We start from the raw sequence: 17,930 nt of genomic DNA on the forward strand, positions 1-17,930 counted from the left end.
CGTGGACTCTCAGGTTAGACATCTTCCCTGACTCTACCAGTTCCAAGCTGGCCTCGTTCATCTTTTAAAGGAAAAACAACAACAGTGATAATGTTCCGTGATCGTGCCTTCTTTTCCAAACGCTGTCCTCTTTCCTCCGTCTCTCATTCAAACTTCACAAGAGCAGTCTAACCATTTTATGAGGACAGAGGCAGAAATGCACGTATGCGTACATGCTCAGTAAGTGCACAGAAGCTCTGAAAGGGTATACAAACAAAACTGGCTGAAGATAATTCCTCTACGGAAGAGGCTGAGCCTGAGAGACTCAAAGAGGAGAGAGATGCGTCTCACAGAATATCCTTTCCACCATGTGTGCAGGTCGTAATCAAGTAAGATTAAGTAAAAAATTTTTAAACTTTTACAATGGCAGGCTACAGCTTTGCTCATAATTTCTGGTTTCCCAGAAAGTTTCTGGCATTCTAAATATGACTCCTGGTCCTTCTAACCCTCTGATGCTGGTTATATCCAAGTTACCAGGTAACTTATTTGAAAATCCAGTGAACACTACAAAGTCTTTATCCTCCTCCATCTTGCCAGGGCACCCAACAAAAAAACCTCTCCTAGGCTGCTACAACACCACATTCTCTTCTCTCTCCTACTACCTTGCTGGAGGTTCCTTCTGCCTCTCCACGTAACTAATTTTTTATTCACTGCCTACAATGTGACAAGATACTTCTCTATCTGCCCCTACACTGGGCAATGTCAATGTTTAGCAAACCACTATGACAGGAGTTCTCATAGCGTGACCTGGGAATCCCTGGAAGTCTATGAGATCTTTCAGAGTCCAAGAGATAAGAGTAGTTTAACTCAGTCTTCTTTATCTACCCTCTCCCCAAACTTGCTCTTCCTGCCCTACTCCCCCTTGACCACTGTCCCAAGGGACTCACCCCAGAACTGGAGCAGGCACCAGCAGTTCCCACGCTCTACACTCATCAGAGACTCATCTACTGACTCGTCTTGATTGAGTCTCACCTTTTTATACCTCCTGGCTACAGCGTTAGTCCAGGCCCTTATTGCTTCTCTGGACTAAACTGCTCTAACTGCTCTCCCTGCTTCCAGAGCCCACTTTTCCCAAATGGTACCCATTCTACATCTAACACCCAATCTGATTCCCACCACTACCACCAACTCACTGATGTTTCCCAATGCACAACACTGTTGCCCCCAAGAAATATTAGCTCTCTTCAAGAATCTGTTATTATTATTTTGTTGAAGATAATTAGAGCAAATCACCTGCTGGATGATTTGATGGAGCACTTAGGACAGGGTCACACAGAACCCAATCTGTGGCCACAGCTACAGCAGGCCACTACCACACACGTTCAGTCGCTCAGTCGTGTCTGACCCTTTGCAGCCCCAAGGGCTGTAGCCTGCTAGGCTCCTCTGTCTGTGGGATTTCCTAGGCAAGAATACTGGAGTGTGTTGTCATTTCCTTCTCCTGGGGATATTCCTGACCCAGGGATTGAACCTTCGTCTCCTCCTTGGCAGGCAAATTCTTTACCCACTGAGTGATCAGGGAAGCCCAGTATACTACCATAAACCAAGGTAATTCATGAGAAGAAATAATGGCAGACTTATACAATTAATTCCTTCAAGGGACCATAATGCTCTTTATTTCCAAATATATCCAATTTGTGTGACTAGGGAATATGATGAAAGAACTGAGTCTTTCCAAGGAATTAGCAGCACTGACAAGTCAGGCTGAAATATAATGTGTTCCATACCAGATGCATATTGTGAGCAAGCTGTAAAATATAAGTCACATTGATGTTAGAGAACTTGAATTTTACTAGTTTTGTGGATTTAATTCACAAATGTTTCAGTGTTGTTAAGAGCTAGAAACACAGGAATTCAGTTTAACATTTATACATCTGAAACATTAAAATAAATTTCTAGCAAGAAAACTAAGCTACTGAAGCTCTTTAAATATATCATGCACTGAGGATCACCATACTCTTTTCTATCCAATCTTAAGACTGTTCTCTAAGTATGTTAAGAAATTAACTTCCTTCTTAAAAGGTTAAGGATCATTATCTCTTAAAACCTTGAAACATCTCCTCTTTGGAAAAACAAAGCCTGCATAAACACCTAAACAGTACTTAGATTTTAAAGCAAAAGTCATTTTTAAGAGGCACACTCTAGAACCGTGCAGTCCAATATGGTAGCCACTAGGCACATGTAGCTATTTAAACTTAATTAAACTACAAGTTCAGTCAGTCAACCACACTAGGCACTCTTCAAGTACTCAACGTGTGGCTGGTGGCTGGAACATCTGTGATGAAACATCTTCACAAGAACTGCTACTGGCAGTGCTGCCCTCCTACGACTCCTCCCTGTGAGTGAGCTCCGAGGAAGCCACTCACGACTTCAAAAAATCAGCTCGAGCCTGACGACTTCCAAATCACTCTCTAGTCTTTTTTCCACTAGCCAAAGGGAATAACTTCAGTAATAAACTGGCTATTTTAATTTGACTTTGTCAACTAAAGAGATGGATGTCGGGGCTAGAAATAATTATGAGGGTGGCAAGAAAATCAATAAGGTACAATGTAATCTAGAATGGAAAATTCTAGAATGGATTTCCAGGGTGAGTTTGAGACTGGATTTGAGACAAACAGGAAGAGGTACTGCAAAAGCCTTAGTAAATGTCAACTGAGAGACGACCTCCACTCTACTGCACCCACCAATCCTAAAAGGGTTAAAAGCCATTTTTAAAGCTCTTCAAAAGGTATCTTTCCGAACATACTTGAAGTTATTCACTCAGTAAATTCCCCTCTGATACAAAAGATATACTAAAATCAATATACCAGTCAATATAATCTATAATTTATACTGTTTATAACTGTATTGCTTATAACTCAAAGTTCATCTTGTTCTTTACAGTTCTAATTTTTTCAAGATAACAGTCTTTAAAAAAAAAAATCCCATTCCCGAGTATGTAGCTGAAATAAAAGCACTAATTTGAAAAATACATACACCCAAATGGTCATAGCAGCATAATTTACAGTAAGCAAGACATGGAAGCAACCTAAAGTGTCTATCAACAGATAAATGGAGAAAGAAGATCTGATATATAAATGTACACATAGATAGACACACACCATACACACCACACACACCTCAGACTACTACTCAGCCATAAAAAAAAATTTTAAAAAAAAAAGAATGAAATTTTGGCACTGCAACAATATGGATGTATCTGGAGGGCATTATGTTAAGAGAAAAAAGTGAGACAGAGACAAACAAATACTGTATGTTATCATTTATATGTGGAATCTAAAAAATAAAACTAGTGAATATTAAAAAATATTAATGCAATTAATGAACTTCAGCCAGTTTCACAATCTGACTTCAAAGCCAAACTCTACCTCAGATTCCTGGTTAAATCTCTTTAAATCTGTATATCTCTCAACTTTCTCTATACTGCATTATTACTTTAGAAAGACCTGGTATAGTTATTATTAATTACCCACAAATATGTTTTCTGCTTTATAGAGATAATGTCAGTGTTACCCCAAAAGGAAGCTTACTTAGAAAAAAAGGAAAAGCTCCATTTTCTGTCTTAATTAAAATAAAATCAGACGCAAAAATAAGATCAGGGCCCCAAAATTCAGACAGAGCACTTTCAGAAAACGGTAACAAAAGGCATTTCCAAAATACATGCAGTGTATTAATGTATTCAAACAACATTCACAGCCACTATAAACTTCTGGAATGATGTGAATAATAAATAAACATTCAGCAAACAATAAGTACCTACCGTGTGCCAGGCTTTGGATTCTATATATATACACCAAAACAAAGCAAAACGAGAGACATGGGCCTTGCCCTCGCGGAGCTCACAGTCTAGCTGCAGCAGACCGACAGCCGCAGACCTCGTGGCCAAGCACCGGGGAGGCCTACGGGAGGAGGGCCTGGCTCCGGGCGGAGGGTGCAGGGCAGGCTTCACAGAGATGGAGACAATGGAGCTGGGCCGTGGATGAGGAGCAGGTCACCAGATGGAGGGGAAGGGGGGAAGCACATTCCAAGCAGAGGCAGCAGCAATGAGCAAGCAGAGCCTTGAGAGCACATGCCACGGTGCAGGACGACGAGCGGTCCAGCGCAGCTAGAGCGGAAAGGTGCACACAAACTGGAGAGATGGATTAGTTCAGGTTGTAGGGAACTGTGACCAGCAGGAGGCGCATCTCCACATCACACTGAGCGTAGCTGAACTGCGATTCTGCTAACAACAGGGTGCTTTGGAAGCATTCCGTTCATTTTCATAAACATTTCAGCCCCTTCAAAAGATGTCCAGGACTGTTTAGAGCTTTAAAAAGGCAGTTTCAGAAAAATCTATCTTAATTTTCCTCTTACATTTAAAAAGCAAAATAAACCCAGAATCCAGATTTTCTTAAGCTGAAATCACACAGGTTCACCCCTAGTTACGCTAGTGGCCTAGTTACTAGTGACCCTAGTTGCACTCAAGGTCCTAACTTGAGCACTCCCTACTCCTACCACTATATCCCAGCCCCCTGAACAGCTTCAGAATCAGCGACACCATAGTTAGGTAGGCAACTTGGAGGCAATTCCAAGCATCCCTTTCCAGCTCTGCCTCTCTAAACCAGGAACCTGCCAACACCACTTTGGAAACTGGGCCAGGTAACTAACACAATATGTGAGGACAAGTGTATTCTCACCTCCACACAATGCTTTTGGAAATCAAGCTATTGTTTAAAAAAAAACTATTAAGCTAAATTCTGAAAAAAAGAGGGATATGAAGCAGAGACCCCATATTCCCCAGAAAAAGTAAAAGGAGAGGAGGAAAGGAGGCTCGGTCAGAGAGTTTCCCATCCGGGCCCCCAGGTGACAGCGTTCACCGAGGCAGCTTGGCGCTTAGGACGCTATAACGGGAAAAGGAAGAGAACACACTAGGTGACTTCACGGAAACTCCTATTTACTGCTCACAACAACGCTAAGGGAGAGATTTTATGATCGTAAGTTTACAGATGGGAAACCTGAGGCCGTCAGAGGTTAATCAAGGTGCCAGTGATTGTGTGAGCTAGGAAGAGGCCGAGCCAGAACATGAACGCATGACTGCCTGGACCCACGGCCCGCTCTCTGACACACGGGCTCCTGGGTCCTCAAGCGAACACAGCGCTCCCAGGGGGCACGCAGGCCTACACCAGTCACATCCCTAGAAAGAAAAGTGCTTCCTTTTCCCTCCATTGCTTTCACGGTCAGTGTGAGACAATCGTGTGGTTACACACATAACACGTGTTTCTCTGAAATTCAGAGGGAAAAAAACTGGGCGGGGGGGAAGGTTTATGAGGTTAGTTGTTTTGGGGACGGGGGAGGTGGGCGCTTTCTTTGTAAAGCTATTGGGGGCTTTAATACAATTAAATAAGCATAATTCAAACGCTACTCATGTAAATTCTTATATATCATCAACTAAGCGACTCACTAAGGGTAAGAGCTAATGGAAAAATCTCCAATCACAGTATTAGAACGTGAATGTTATTCTTAAAGGAATATTATTCTTCAATACCATCGAAAAGTCAAAATAAAAACTGTGCTTACTCAAATCCTAATCCTGAAAATTAACAGGGACGTATATATAAACTATGTGGTAAGGGTACTTGCACCGCAATAAAATTTTGCCTCTTTATGGGCAACACGAACTATTTTAAGGGGGGAGGTGGGGTGGGGAAAGGAGACCATTAACATAGACAGAGAATTTTTTGTCAACAGTCCCAATGGGCCCAGAGATCACACTCTGGCCTACATTGGCCTAGGGAGATACTGAAATGTTTTCAACATCGTTACTTAGGCTCTCTCTCTTTGTAAGCCAACTACCAGAAAATTAATCAGATTTATTAAGTCAAAATGCTTTGCAGGGGAGAGAAGGAAGGGGAAAAAAAAAAAAAAAAACTGGGGCATTCAGACAACCGAAACTCCAGTGACACAGAGCAACACAAGAGACTTAGGGGAGAGCTTCTGAAACAGCACTCATCTGATCAACCCACCTTATTCTGATTCAGAGGATCATTCCGCAGTCTCTGTTTGTTCTTCTGTAATTTACTAGGCATCATCTTTCCAGTTCTGAAGTCAAAACTGCTGAGGTCAACAGTATTTCCCAGATACCTTGCCAACTGAGGTTTGCTTCTGAACTTCTTACCGCTCGGACTAGAAGAAAGATAACATTAATTGTACAAAAGGCAACAATATATACCCCAGATCCCTACCTAAACCTTTTCTTCATGCCTGCCTTTCTGCTCCCAATTAGTATCACATCATGGCTTTACATATGTTTATTTTTTCCAAAGAAATCTTAAAAGTTTTAAAGGAACGTCTTAACTTCCTGAAGAATGAGATAGTGGGTCTGCCACCTACCATACCACCCCTAGACACACTGCTGGAACACACAGCAGATGTGAATACAGGTTATCCCGCTGGCCACTCGCCCAGCAGCCACTGGCAGAACACCAACCCAAAGAGCACGCACAGCACACGCTGCAAATGGCTTCTATTTTACCCATTTTCCAGACTGATTTTTGAAATGCTTTTTTCCCTGTATTACATGTACACAATGCCAACAGTAACTAGAAAGAACTTCAAAACAAACTGTTCTGATGTCAACAATTCTTGTTAAAAGCACACTTAGGGACTTCCCTGGTGGTCCAGCGGTTAAGACTCCATGCTTCCACTGCACGGGGCCCGGGTTCCATCCCTGGTAGAGGATCCAAGATCCCACAAGCCGTGGAGCACAGCCAAACACACACATACCACACACAGCACACACACACACAGCACACACACACACAGCCAAACACACATACACCACACACACACCACACCTACACTGCACACACCCACACCACACCCACACCACACACATACCACACACACACAGCCAAACACACACACAGCCCTGTAATCCATATAACCTTTGGGCTACTGATCTAAACTCAAAACACAACAGGAAAAAAAACTGAATTCTGACGATAATAAATGCTCCCTAATGTTACTAAAAGGAGAAAAACTAAGGTAAACATTTGCTAATGTTTTTGTATGACGCTGACATGACTTTTGTTAGCCTAACTCCTATCTGAGAGAAGTGTATCAAGAATAACTTACTTTTTGTAAGAAAAAATGTCAAAGCTGGATTATTACAAAAGTGCCAGAATTATACAGAGGCCTAACTAAACTAGTCTTTCCTAAAACAAAAACAAAAAAATTTCCCATGTGGCACTGAACTGTAAGAAAAAATTGAGAGGAAGAATGCCCCACAGTCTTATCTAATAAATTGTCTGAACCAAAATGTGCTAGAATAAACTTCAGTGAGCTATGGCACCAGACAAGAATTGTGAGAACTCTAGAAAACCTTTTAAAAAAGCCAGCATGTCATATTGAGAACTTAACCTTGCTCCAACTGACCACAATAAAAGAAAAATAATTCAACCCAGAGACAAAAGAGAAAAGGCTGGAAAACCAAGCAATTTACATTTCTCTGGAATAGCAAAAACTTCTCTCGGGGTCAAGTCGGAAGCAACACACCCCAGTCTGCCACAGACTCCACCAGCCACCACAGACCTCAAGACAGCTGAAGATCGTTATCAACATTCTTTTTCCACAATCATATGACGTGGCTATTCCTGTAACACAATTCAAGGTATAGAATTCAGCCCACAGATGAAGATAACAACCAGTTAAGACCAGTATGTAACAGAATAGAAGGAAGCAAGGAGCAACCAGAACACAGCAGAGGAGAGAATACACAGTTATGTCTAAACGAACTTCAACTCCCATTCTGGGCCAGATCTCCAGACATGGTCAGGATCACGGAATAAAACAGCACACGACCCTCAGTACTGTATAAATGTGAATCGCCTCTGGCCGCTGCAAACTTTACCCCCAGCCTGATCCTCTGGGGTATCATCTGTCGCAGCATCACTGTCTACCCAGCAACTCATCTTCCGGCTAGAAGACCACAAACAGTGTGCAGGGCGCCATCCCTCAGCCCCCACGGCCAGTACCAAGTTCTAAATGTTCAGAGACTCTTCAATACTGGCACGACAGCTTGGCCTTCTTAGTAAAACATCAAAAACCTTCCAACTGTTCAAGTACTTTTTCCTGACTTTTTCCTACCAGACGTCAAGACACCCCACATTCTAAACTCAATGTCACCAAAAATACGCCATGTACCTTTGACTTCCAACTATGTCTTTCCAAGAGGAAGGGTGAACATAAGCAATATTCTGCTTATCATAAACCTATTAAATCCTCCAAGCCCAGGTAGAATGTCACTGCAACCGTGAAGTTATCTGTGATTCTGCAAGCCCAGTTAGAAATAATTCTACTATCCCTCAATTCTACTTTATTACAATCTACACATTTCCTTGATTAGTCAAACAACCCAAAATTACCATGTCCCTTATTAAAACTCTCAAACAAAACTTATATAGGCTAGTATTAAACAAAGTAACTTCTGAGAGCAAAAATGGTAAAACAGGAGAGGGAAAAAGCTGGCTTGAAACACAATGTTTAAAACACCAAAATAAATGGTATCAGTCCCATCACTTCATAGCAAACAGAAGGGGAAAGAGTGGAAGCAGTGACATTTTATTCCCTTGGGCTAAAAAAAAAAAAAATCAATGCATACAATGACTGCAGCCATGAAATCAAAAGATGCGAGCTCGTTGGAAGGAAAGCTATGACAAACCTAGACAGCATATTAAAAAGCAGAGACATCACTTTGCCAACAAAGGTCCATGTGGTCAAAGCTATGATTTTTCCAGTAGTCATGTACAGATGCGACAGTTAGACCATAAAAAAGGCTGAGTGCCAAAGAACTCATGCTTTCGAACTGTGGTGCTGGAGGAGACTCTGCAGAGTCTCTTTGGACAGGAAGGAGATCAAACCAGTCAATCCTAAAGGAAATCAACCCTGAATAGTCACTGGAAGGACTGATGCTGAAGCCAAAGCTCCAAAGGGCCAGCTGATGTGAAAAGCAGGCTCATTGGAAAAGACCCTGCTGCTGGGAGAGACTGAAGGCAAAAGGAGAAAGGGGCGGCAGGGGACGATACAGTTGGACAGAATCACCGACTCCACTGATATGAATCTGAGCAGACTCAGGGAAAGAGCAGAGGACACAGCCTGGTGTGCGGCAGTCCATGAGGCTTCAGAGAGCTGGACACGACTCAGAGACTGAACAACATCAGCTGAATAGTTAAGAACACGGTTTTCATTCGCAGACACAATGGAACAGAAAAGTCTATGCTTATTTAAAACATTAATATATTGCCTGGAATTTAAAATACTGAACTGGAAAATTTTCTCATTGTTAATTTGACACTACGTAACAAAGAAAATACTACAAAAAAAAAAAAAATTCCTAGTGAAAAACTGGTAGAGTAGCCTGTTATTGTGTCAGTTTAATATAATTACAATTAATTTAAATTAAGTTGTAATAGCCATACAGTCGTATAATCAGATACTCCAGCTACTGGTAAACGAGATTCTGCTAAACAACTTGATGTACAGATATAAGCACGCACACTGCACAGCTGTAAGCACTGGTCTCACACACCGCTGCCTTCAGAATACTGTACAAGCTGTTTTCCTCTCCGTAACTGCCAGAGCTTGTGCTCGGGACTTTAAGGAGAGTCAACCTGGCTGCCCCAGTGGATTTCAAGACCAGGGACCTTCCTCTGCAGGAGACGAAGGCAAGCCTAGTAGAAAGGCAAGGCCCATGGGAGCTTAAGGCGAAGCAGAAATTCTGTCGGTCAGGTACGGACCATCTTCACAGCAGCATAAACGACTCTGCAAGTGGCCGAGGAAGTCAGGGATAGATAAACAAAACGACTGTGGGTCGCTGGAGTGACTAAGTCATCATCTGCCTGCTCTCCAAGATGGCTGCTGTCAGCTAACAGTCAGACACCCCACGACTAAACATGACTAAGCTTTTATTCTAAAAGCTTCAAACTGCAACTCAGGGGAATTACTTTTTTTTTAAACTCTAGTAGACTAGTGAAGGATATTAGTCATTTTCAGTTTTCTCTGCCCAAAGCGATTACTTCTAGTCCCAGTAACGAAATACTTGTATTTCACTTTCAACCACAAAAAAATTCCCTACCAACTGCTCCCTTGATCTGCCCTTCCTGAGCTGACCTGTGATCTCACCTTTACTTGTCCTCCCCACTAAATACCTTGAAGAAAAGTAATTATTAATGAAAATTAAAAGCATGAGTTACATTTTTCCAGTTCATATAAGAACACTCCATCACTTGAATTATGTCTTTGCCTGCTTTCATTTTGATTAAGCTGTTTAAAGCAGCTTTTTTTTTTTAACTTTTTCTTTTTTTTCACTGAAGTACACTTAATTTAAAGGACTTCTTAAACCTAACTCTACTTGAGAGGTTTCCAACTATAGATTATCAAAAAGACAGAAATTTTATTTGGCATCTGACTTTCAAATCTAAAATAACTTTACTGGGATCTCAGAAAGACTTAAATAATGGCCACCTTGACTTAACAGTATTCCCAGACTGCCCCGGTGGCATGGTGGCTAAGAATCTGCCTGCCAATGCGGGGGACACGGGTTCGATCCTGGTTCGGGAGGATGCCACACACGGTGGAGGAACTAATCCTGTGCACTTCAACTCCTGAGCCTGCGCTCCTGGCCCTGGGAGCTGCGACTAGGGCCCATGCATCTCAAGCCTGCACTCTGCAACGGAGCAGCTGCCAACGCCGCAAGCAGGGAAAGCCTGTAGGCAACCACGAAGACCCAGCACAACCAAACTTAAATAATTTTTAAAAAAGAATACATTTATTAAAACAAAAAAAAGCTCAGTAGTACTCCCATGATGTCAGTCTATCAGCTCGTCCACATCACCTTAGACCCTTAGAGGGCTGCCAGTCTATGATTTGAGGATTAATTCTCCTGAAGACCCACTGTGGGCACGTGAAGCTGCACTCTGAAAATGAGTGGCAGAGCAGAACACGTGTTTTCACATTACTCTGGTAACATGGATAATCGTGATGCTTCAGTCAAACCACTGTGAGAAGCCCAGAGGTCTGAGCAAACACAGGTATCTCTTCAAACCAGTCCACACCAGGATGACCTGTGGGGGCGGCGGTAACCAGAGCCAAGGAAGATGGACTGGCCTGAGACAGCAAGGGACACTGGGGACGGCCACGCGGTTAGGTCAGGGCTCAAGAGCAAGATCCAAGGCTCGCCGCTCTCCAGTAACTTCAGGAAGGGCTTTGCAGGGGATAATAAGAATCCTATAAGCTACAGCAATGGAAAAGGCTGAGAATAAAAAAATAATCAACTTTCTATTTTTTTTTAATCTCTTTAAGTGTTCAAGTTTACTTGTTACTTACAAAAGTGTAAGCATTGAAAGAAAGATTTCTCTAACTTGAAACAACAATCGTCTCCAGAAGTCAAATTTTAGCTAAGACTAAAACTCTGAAATTAAAATGATCTTTTTGTACCTTGGCACAATCAGAAAACTGCCAAACCAATTAATTTGAAAATATAAAAAAAAAAAAAAAAAGAAAAGAAAATATATATACCATTTTTTTCCCCCAAAACCACACCATACACACACACAGGAAAATCTATCTAAAGTCAGCTCCCAGTCCCCCTCGACTCCTTTCCTCCCAAACTTTAGGGGAAGGCCTTTCCTAAAATGAACCATCCTCAGCCCCACTCTACAGTCTGTCCCAGGCAGAAGCTATCTACTTAGCATCTTACTTACTATCCCCTATCTCTGATCAATCACTGAATCCAGTTCCCTCGTCATCACCTCTGAACCCACCTTCCTCTTCCACCTCCTCTGCTGCTGCTCCTGCTGGCAAGGCGCGTCGGTCGTGCCCGCCTCTGTGCCACCCCGCCTCTGTGCCACCCCGCCTCTGTGCCACCCCGCAGACGGCAGCCCCGCAGACGGCAGCCCACCAGGCTCCGCCGTCCCCGGGGTTCTCCAGGCAAGCACGCTGGAGCGGGCTGCCACTGCCTTCTCCATTTCCACTGCCACTGCCTAATCAAGTCTTCATCACCTCAAGTCTCAACCACTACAACAGGCTGACTTTCTACTCACTAGTCTCTTCGCCTCCTAAATCTTCCAGACTGCTCTTCCTCAAATACCACTATCACCCCAGGTCCCGTTTAAAAGCCTTCAATGGACTTCAACCCAATAGCAACAGGGAGCCAAACATCTCAGCGCTGCATTTGAGATTCTTTTTCATTTAATCGTCTCCTAACCTTTCAACCCTACTTTGCACTTCTCTTACCCAGTGACTTTTGCCCCTGCCACACTGGTTTATTCAAGTCTATTCTGAATCAACAGGCTGAATGTTCCCGCTCTTCAGTTCAGTTCAGTCGCTCAGTCGTGTCGGACTCTTTGAGACCCCATGAATCGCAGCCCGCCAGGCCTCCCTGTCCATCACCAACTCCCGGAGTTCACTCAGACTCAGGTCCATCGAGTCCGTGATGCCATCCAGCCATCTCATCCTCGGTCGTCCCCTTCTCCTCCCGCCCCCAATCCCTTCCAGCATCAAAGTCTTTTCCAATGAGTCAACTCTTTGCATGAGGTGGCCAAAGTACTGGAGTTTCAGCTTTAGCATCATTCCTTCCAGAGAACATCCAGGGCTGATCTTCTTCAGAATGGACTGGCTGGATCTCCCTGCAGCCCAAGGGACTCTCAGGAGTCTTCTCCAGCACCGCAGTTCAGAAGCGTCAGTTCTCCGGCGCTCAGCCCTCCTCACAGTCCAACTCTCTACAAACCATGTCTTTCACTTGGTCCAGCATTCATGTCTCCACCCCGAATTCCCAAGAGTCCAGAAACATCAATCCACCTCACTGTCGTCTAGTGGCTGGATCGTGTCAGACTCTTTTGCAACCCCATGGACTGCAGTCCGCCAGGCTCCTCTGCCAATGGGCCTAGGCAAGAATACCGGAGAGGGTTGCCATGTCCTTCTCCAGGGGATCTTCCCGACCCAGGGACTGAACTCTGTCTCATGCACTGGCAGGTGGATTCTTTACCACTGAGCCACCAGGGAAGCCCAATCCATCCTATGCCTCTTTCATAACACCTTAATAGAACAAAGTATTAACAACAGGAATCACGTAAGTAATCATGAATTGCCTGCTGGCATCTCTTGGATTCTAGTTTGAAATACTGAGCTCTGTATAGCTGTAATACTTCTACAAGTTTAAATTCTATCTTCACAAATAGCATATTGCTGCTGCTGCTGCTGCTGCTGCTGCTGCTAAGTTGCTTCAGTCGTGTCTGACTCTGTGCGACCCTATAGATGGCAGCCCACCAGGCTCCCCTGTCCCTGGGATTCTCCAGGCCAGAACACTGGAGTGGGTTGCCATTTCCTCCTCCAATGCATGAAAATGAAAAGTGAAAGTGAAGTCGCTCAGTCATGTCTGACTCATAGCGACCCCATGGACTGTAGCCTACCAGGCTCCTCTGTCCACGGGATTTTCCAGGCAAGAGTACTGGACTGGGGTGCCACTGCCTTTCTGAATAGCATACTGAAGTGTAGTTATTTAAGAAATGAAATGACAGAATGTCAAATATGCTTCAAAACAATGAAGGCTGAGTCAGAGGTAGTAGACTTGAGTATGGATGAAACAAGGGTGACAACTGTTAACTGGACACTTGGTAGTTTTTTATTTAATTCTATTTCATGTATGTTGGAAATGTTCTATAATAACAATTTTAAAATATAAACCTTGAAGAATACAGGCTGAGTAATTCTCCCTAAAAATCAAAAAGCAAGTTTTTTAAAAATATGAAAAGCCTAGGCAAGTAAATTTAAGCCATGAAATAATTTCCCTAACAGTTGGGGTGGGGTTTTGGATGGAGAATTACAGTATCAGTAAGGAAAAAATTTGTTATATTAACAATCTGGCTACTCATTAGATGTGACAACATTCCACGTTTTCCTTCAACTTAAGTAATTAAGGAATTACCACACAATTTTAAATGGTATGAAAGATCTTCAGTAGAATTTGAATTCTGTACCAATCATTCCATAAACTAGTATTTATTTAACAAGAATTATATGCAAAGAGTATATGACTGGTAGCAAATTCTATTATCTCTGCATCATGGTTAAAAAGTCAGGGTGGGCCACTAAAAAATAAAGAAATGAATGACTGAATGTGGAATTCTCCCAGAACCTCATCCCACTGCCACGAGGACTCGCCTTCTGAAAAAGGGAAACACTGGTTATTTTGTTTGAACTGGGGACAGAACACTACTATGGAAATATTGGAAATTAAACACGTCTAGAAATCATTTCAAAATATAATGGGAAAGGTGGGGAAAGGGATGAAACAAGATTGGCCAGGAGTCGGTAACTGTTAAAACTGGTAGACAAGCACATGAGGGACTCATTATACTTTTTTATCTACTCTTTGTTTTCACATGTTTGAACTTTCCCATAATAAAAAAAAAAAATAACATGTAGGTAGATAAGAACACCCAAAAAACAAACTATTCTTTTAAAAAGAAGCTAAGGGTCCCTGGGAAAGGCTGTGTAAAAGAAATGCACACACCAATGTATATGTGTTAAAAAGAATTTTAAGTTCGTTTATTCCCTGGTGGCTCAGATGGTAAAGAATCTGCATGCCAAGTGGGAAACCTGGATTTGATCCCTGGGTTGAGAAGACCCTGGAGGAGGGCATGGCAACCCACTCCAGTATTCTTGCCTGGAGAATTCCGAAGACAGAGAAGCCTGGCAGGCTATACAGTCCACGGGCTAAAAAGAGTCGGACACTACTGAGCAACTAACACTAACTATCCTTGCTTTAATCTAGGGATTCCTCCAAAACGAAAGGAACTATGAAAGAACATAAACACGTGTGTGGGGGTGTGCATATGTGTGTGCACAGACAAACATATCCAGGAAGCAGGATGCAAGTCAAAACATATCAAAATAGCAACAGTGATTCTCTTTAGAACTATATAAAGACAGTCATTTCTCTCTATATACTCTTCAATATCTTCTCAATCGTCCACACTGAACATGGGTTATTTTTATGATCGGGGGAAATATGGAATATTTTTTTAAAACTCTTATGAACATGTATAACCTAACCTCTACCCTATTCACATTTCAAAATACAATAAAATATTGGGAATCTTCACATAATTACTTCTGTTTATGGTGGGTAATTAAGTGAAGAGAAAGGAACTAATGTTTTACTGATCTGACCACTTACTATATATGCCGGATGCCTTACACTATTTTCATTTAATCTCAAAAAATTCCATGAAGCAGAATTCTTGTCCCTGACTTATAGATGAGGAATTGGAAGCTTACAGAAGTTTAAAAATCTGTCCACGTTAAAACAGTAAAGCAAGACTCAACTCCCAGTCTTCTGATTCAGAGTCCCTACTTTTCTATTAAGCCAGTCCTAGGCAAGTGAGTTTACAGACAGACTTACTTCAACAGAAGTAAAAAGAAAGCATTTAGAAACTGCTATGGCAATCTGACACAGTGAATTTACAGTCTGTAGTATCTAAGAGTAAGAAGTTGCAACATGCATTTCACATGTCTACTTTTGTATTATATTGCCCATTTCCGCCAGGGGCCTCCAGAAAAGATCTTTCTTTTTTTTAAGAGATACATACATCACTGCATACATGTTAAAAATAATTCTAAGGACATTCATCTTTGTTTTAATCTATGGATCCTTCCAGTATAAAAAGAAAAGGAAAAGAATTCCAAGATACATTATTCAAAAATCATCAAAAGGATGATGCTTTTCTTTCTAACATTTGTAAATCACTAACAATTGTTCCTGACAAATGATAAGTATTCGATTTTAGGATCTAATTTTAAATTATATTTACTATCATTTGCATTTACTTACTGCTTATATATAGTTCAGTTTCCAAACAAATGAGTTTGAATTTATAGTGAGATAAGGCAAAATCAAAAGATACACATATATTATTCAAATTTCACCCTATTTCATAGTTCTATTCTCCTTCCTTGAGAAGTTTTAGTTTTTATGAAGTAAATAAAGTTAAACTTCATTTTCAATTTCTAGTTATTCCTTAGTGGCAATGGCAAACACCAACAAAAGACCAAGAGACAAGAGCTGCAAGGAGAATTTCTATCAACTCAAAAAGTGCATGAAAAAAGAGCCAATGATTTATTTCTGATTCATCCTGCAGGTCTGAGAAACCTCAAACACAAGCTAAAGTTTATGAATCTTTATTAGTCCTACTATAAAGTGTAAAAAACAAAACAAAAAAGTCACCACCAGCTTTGCAAATCGCCTGCTTGTTTTGCCAATTAAATTATGAAAAAAATAGTGACTAAATCTCCCAAGTGAAATTTTAAAAGCAGTCTGAAAAAAGATCATATATCAATTTCTGTTAGAGATTATTTTTAGAATGTATGTGTATCAGTTCCTTTTCAGCTAAGTATTTCCTCCATTACAGGTATTATGAGCCTCCTGGCAGGTGAGACTTTGCATGTCAGACTCTAAAAATCAGATGCAGGACAGATGGTAGGGCTGCAACCTAACAAAAATCCCTCTAGCGCATCACAAAAAGATGCGACGGTACAGCTGAGAAAGAAGTATCCAAGCACAGTTTCCAGCATGCCTAGGCTTTCTATATTTCTACGTTATTTCTGGATCCAGGCTTCAATCACAAAAAGCTAACATTAGTTTGATAAGAAGCATTATCAAGAAACTAAAAGCAAGGCAAACCTTCAATTATGCTATAAGCATTTAATAAATACTGCATATTGTTTCTTTCTCCAGCTAAAGGATTTTTTTTTTTAATCTGTAGTACATTTCAACTGGGTCTCAATTCTGAAAGAAACTAATAAAGCTTTTTGCAGGAACTATATAAAACTATCTCATAAACCACACTGAGCCTGCAAGTTACAATGTGATTTCTTCCAGTTTAAGTGAAAGCTTTTAAAAGGCTTCTTAGGTAATGCATTGCCTGTCGGAATATCTGATAAATAAGAGGGGCAATCCTAGGGTGAACAAGAAAAAGAAAAAGAAATATTTCTTAACAAAATGGTCGCTTCTATTACCCAGGGAAAAAGTGCTTTTAAAAAAAAAAATTGGTCTGTAGTATATTTCAACTGTGTCTCAACTCTGAAAGAAACAAAGCTTTTTGCTTAATTCGTCACAATTTTTCCACCTTTTCCCCCTTCAACATTACATAGAACTTGGAAGATTCTTTTGGTTCAATGGCTTCACTACAAAACAGGACTTAAAATGTACCCCTTATCAACTTCAAGATGCAAGCATAACAGTAAATAAGCACATTAGTTTAGTAGTACACCAAGCTTAACAAAGTAGAGTAAGCATGAGATGTTGCAATACTTGAAAGTGAAAGTGTTAGCTGCTCAGTCCTGCCAGACTCTTCGCAACCCCATGGACTGTAGCCCACGAGGCTCCTATTTATGGCATTCTCCATAGAATTCTCCAAGAATACTGGAGTGGGTTGCCATTCCCCTCTCCAGGGGATCTTCCCAACCCAGGGATCGAACCCACATCTCCTGCATTGCAGGCAGATTCCTTACAGGCTGAGCCACGAGGGAAGCCCAAGTAGCAATGTTTGAGGATACAGCTCGGGGTCTCTCGAGGCAGCAGTGCAGGGTGGTTTGAAGTCGTTGGGGGTTGAAGCACCCGCGTCAAGATTCTGGCCCTGCACCTCCTAGCGGTACAACCTCAAACAGCACTCAGCCTCCCTGGCCTAACTCCCCACCTGTAAAATGCAGGTAACTGTAAAGCACAGTAACAAAGCAAAGGCCAGAAAGTCCTTCAAGCTTTGTTTCACACAGTTTTAAGTGTCATATTAATGGGTAAACACTTATTTGGTATCTGTGTGTTTAGCACTAGGTCTGGGGAGCGGGGAGAAAGACCTGTT

At 41.7% G+C, this 17,930-nt stretch overlaps 1 protein-coding gene across 1 annotated transcript in view; it reads right to left on the reverse strand.

Moving 5' to 3' along the window:
• MBD2 (methyl-CpG binding domain protein 2) overlaps positions 1-17,930 on the reverse strand; it is a 67,621-nt gene that overhangs the window by 44,338 nt on the left and 5,353 nt on the right. The window contains exon 2 of the mRNA XM_015103759.3: positions 6,039-6,198. Coding sequence (XP_014959245.3) covers positions 6,039-6,198 — 160 coding nt within the window. The remainder of the gene's footprint in view (positions 1-6,038; positions 6,199-17,930) is intronic.

The sequence above is a fragment of the Ovis aries genome, chromosome 23 (assembly GCF_016772045.2).
Source record: "Ovis aries strain OAR_USU_Benz2616 breed Rambouillet chromosome 23, ARS-UI_Ramb_v3.0, whole genome shotgun sequence".
NCBI classification, from domain to species: domain Eukaryota; kingdom Metazoa; phylum Chordata; class Mammalia; order Artiodactyla; family Bovidae; genus Ovis; species Ovis aries.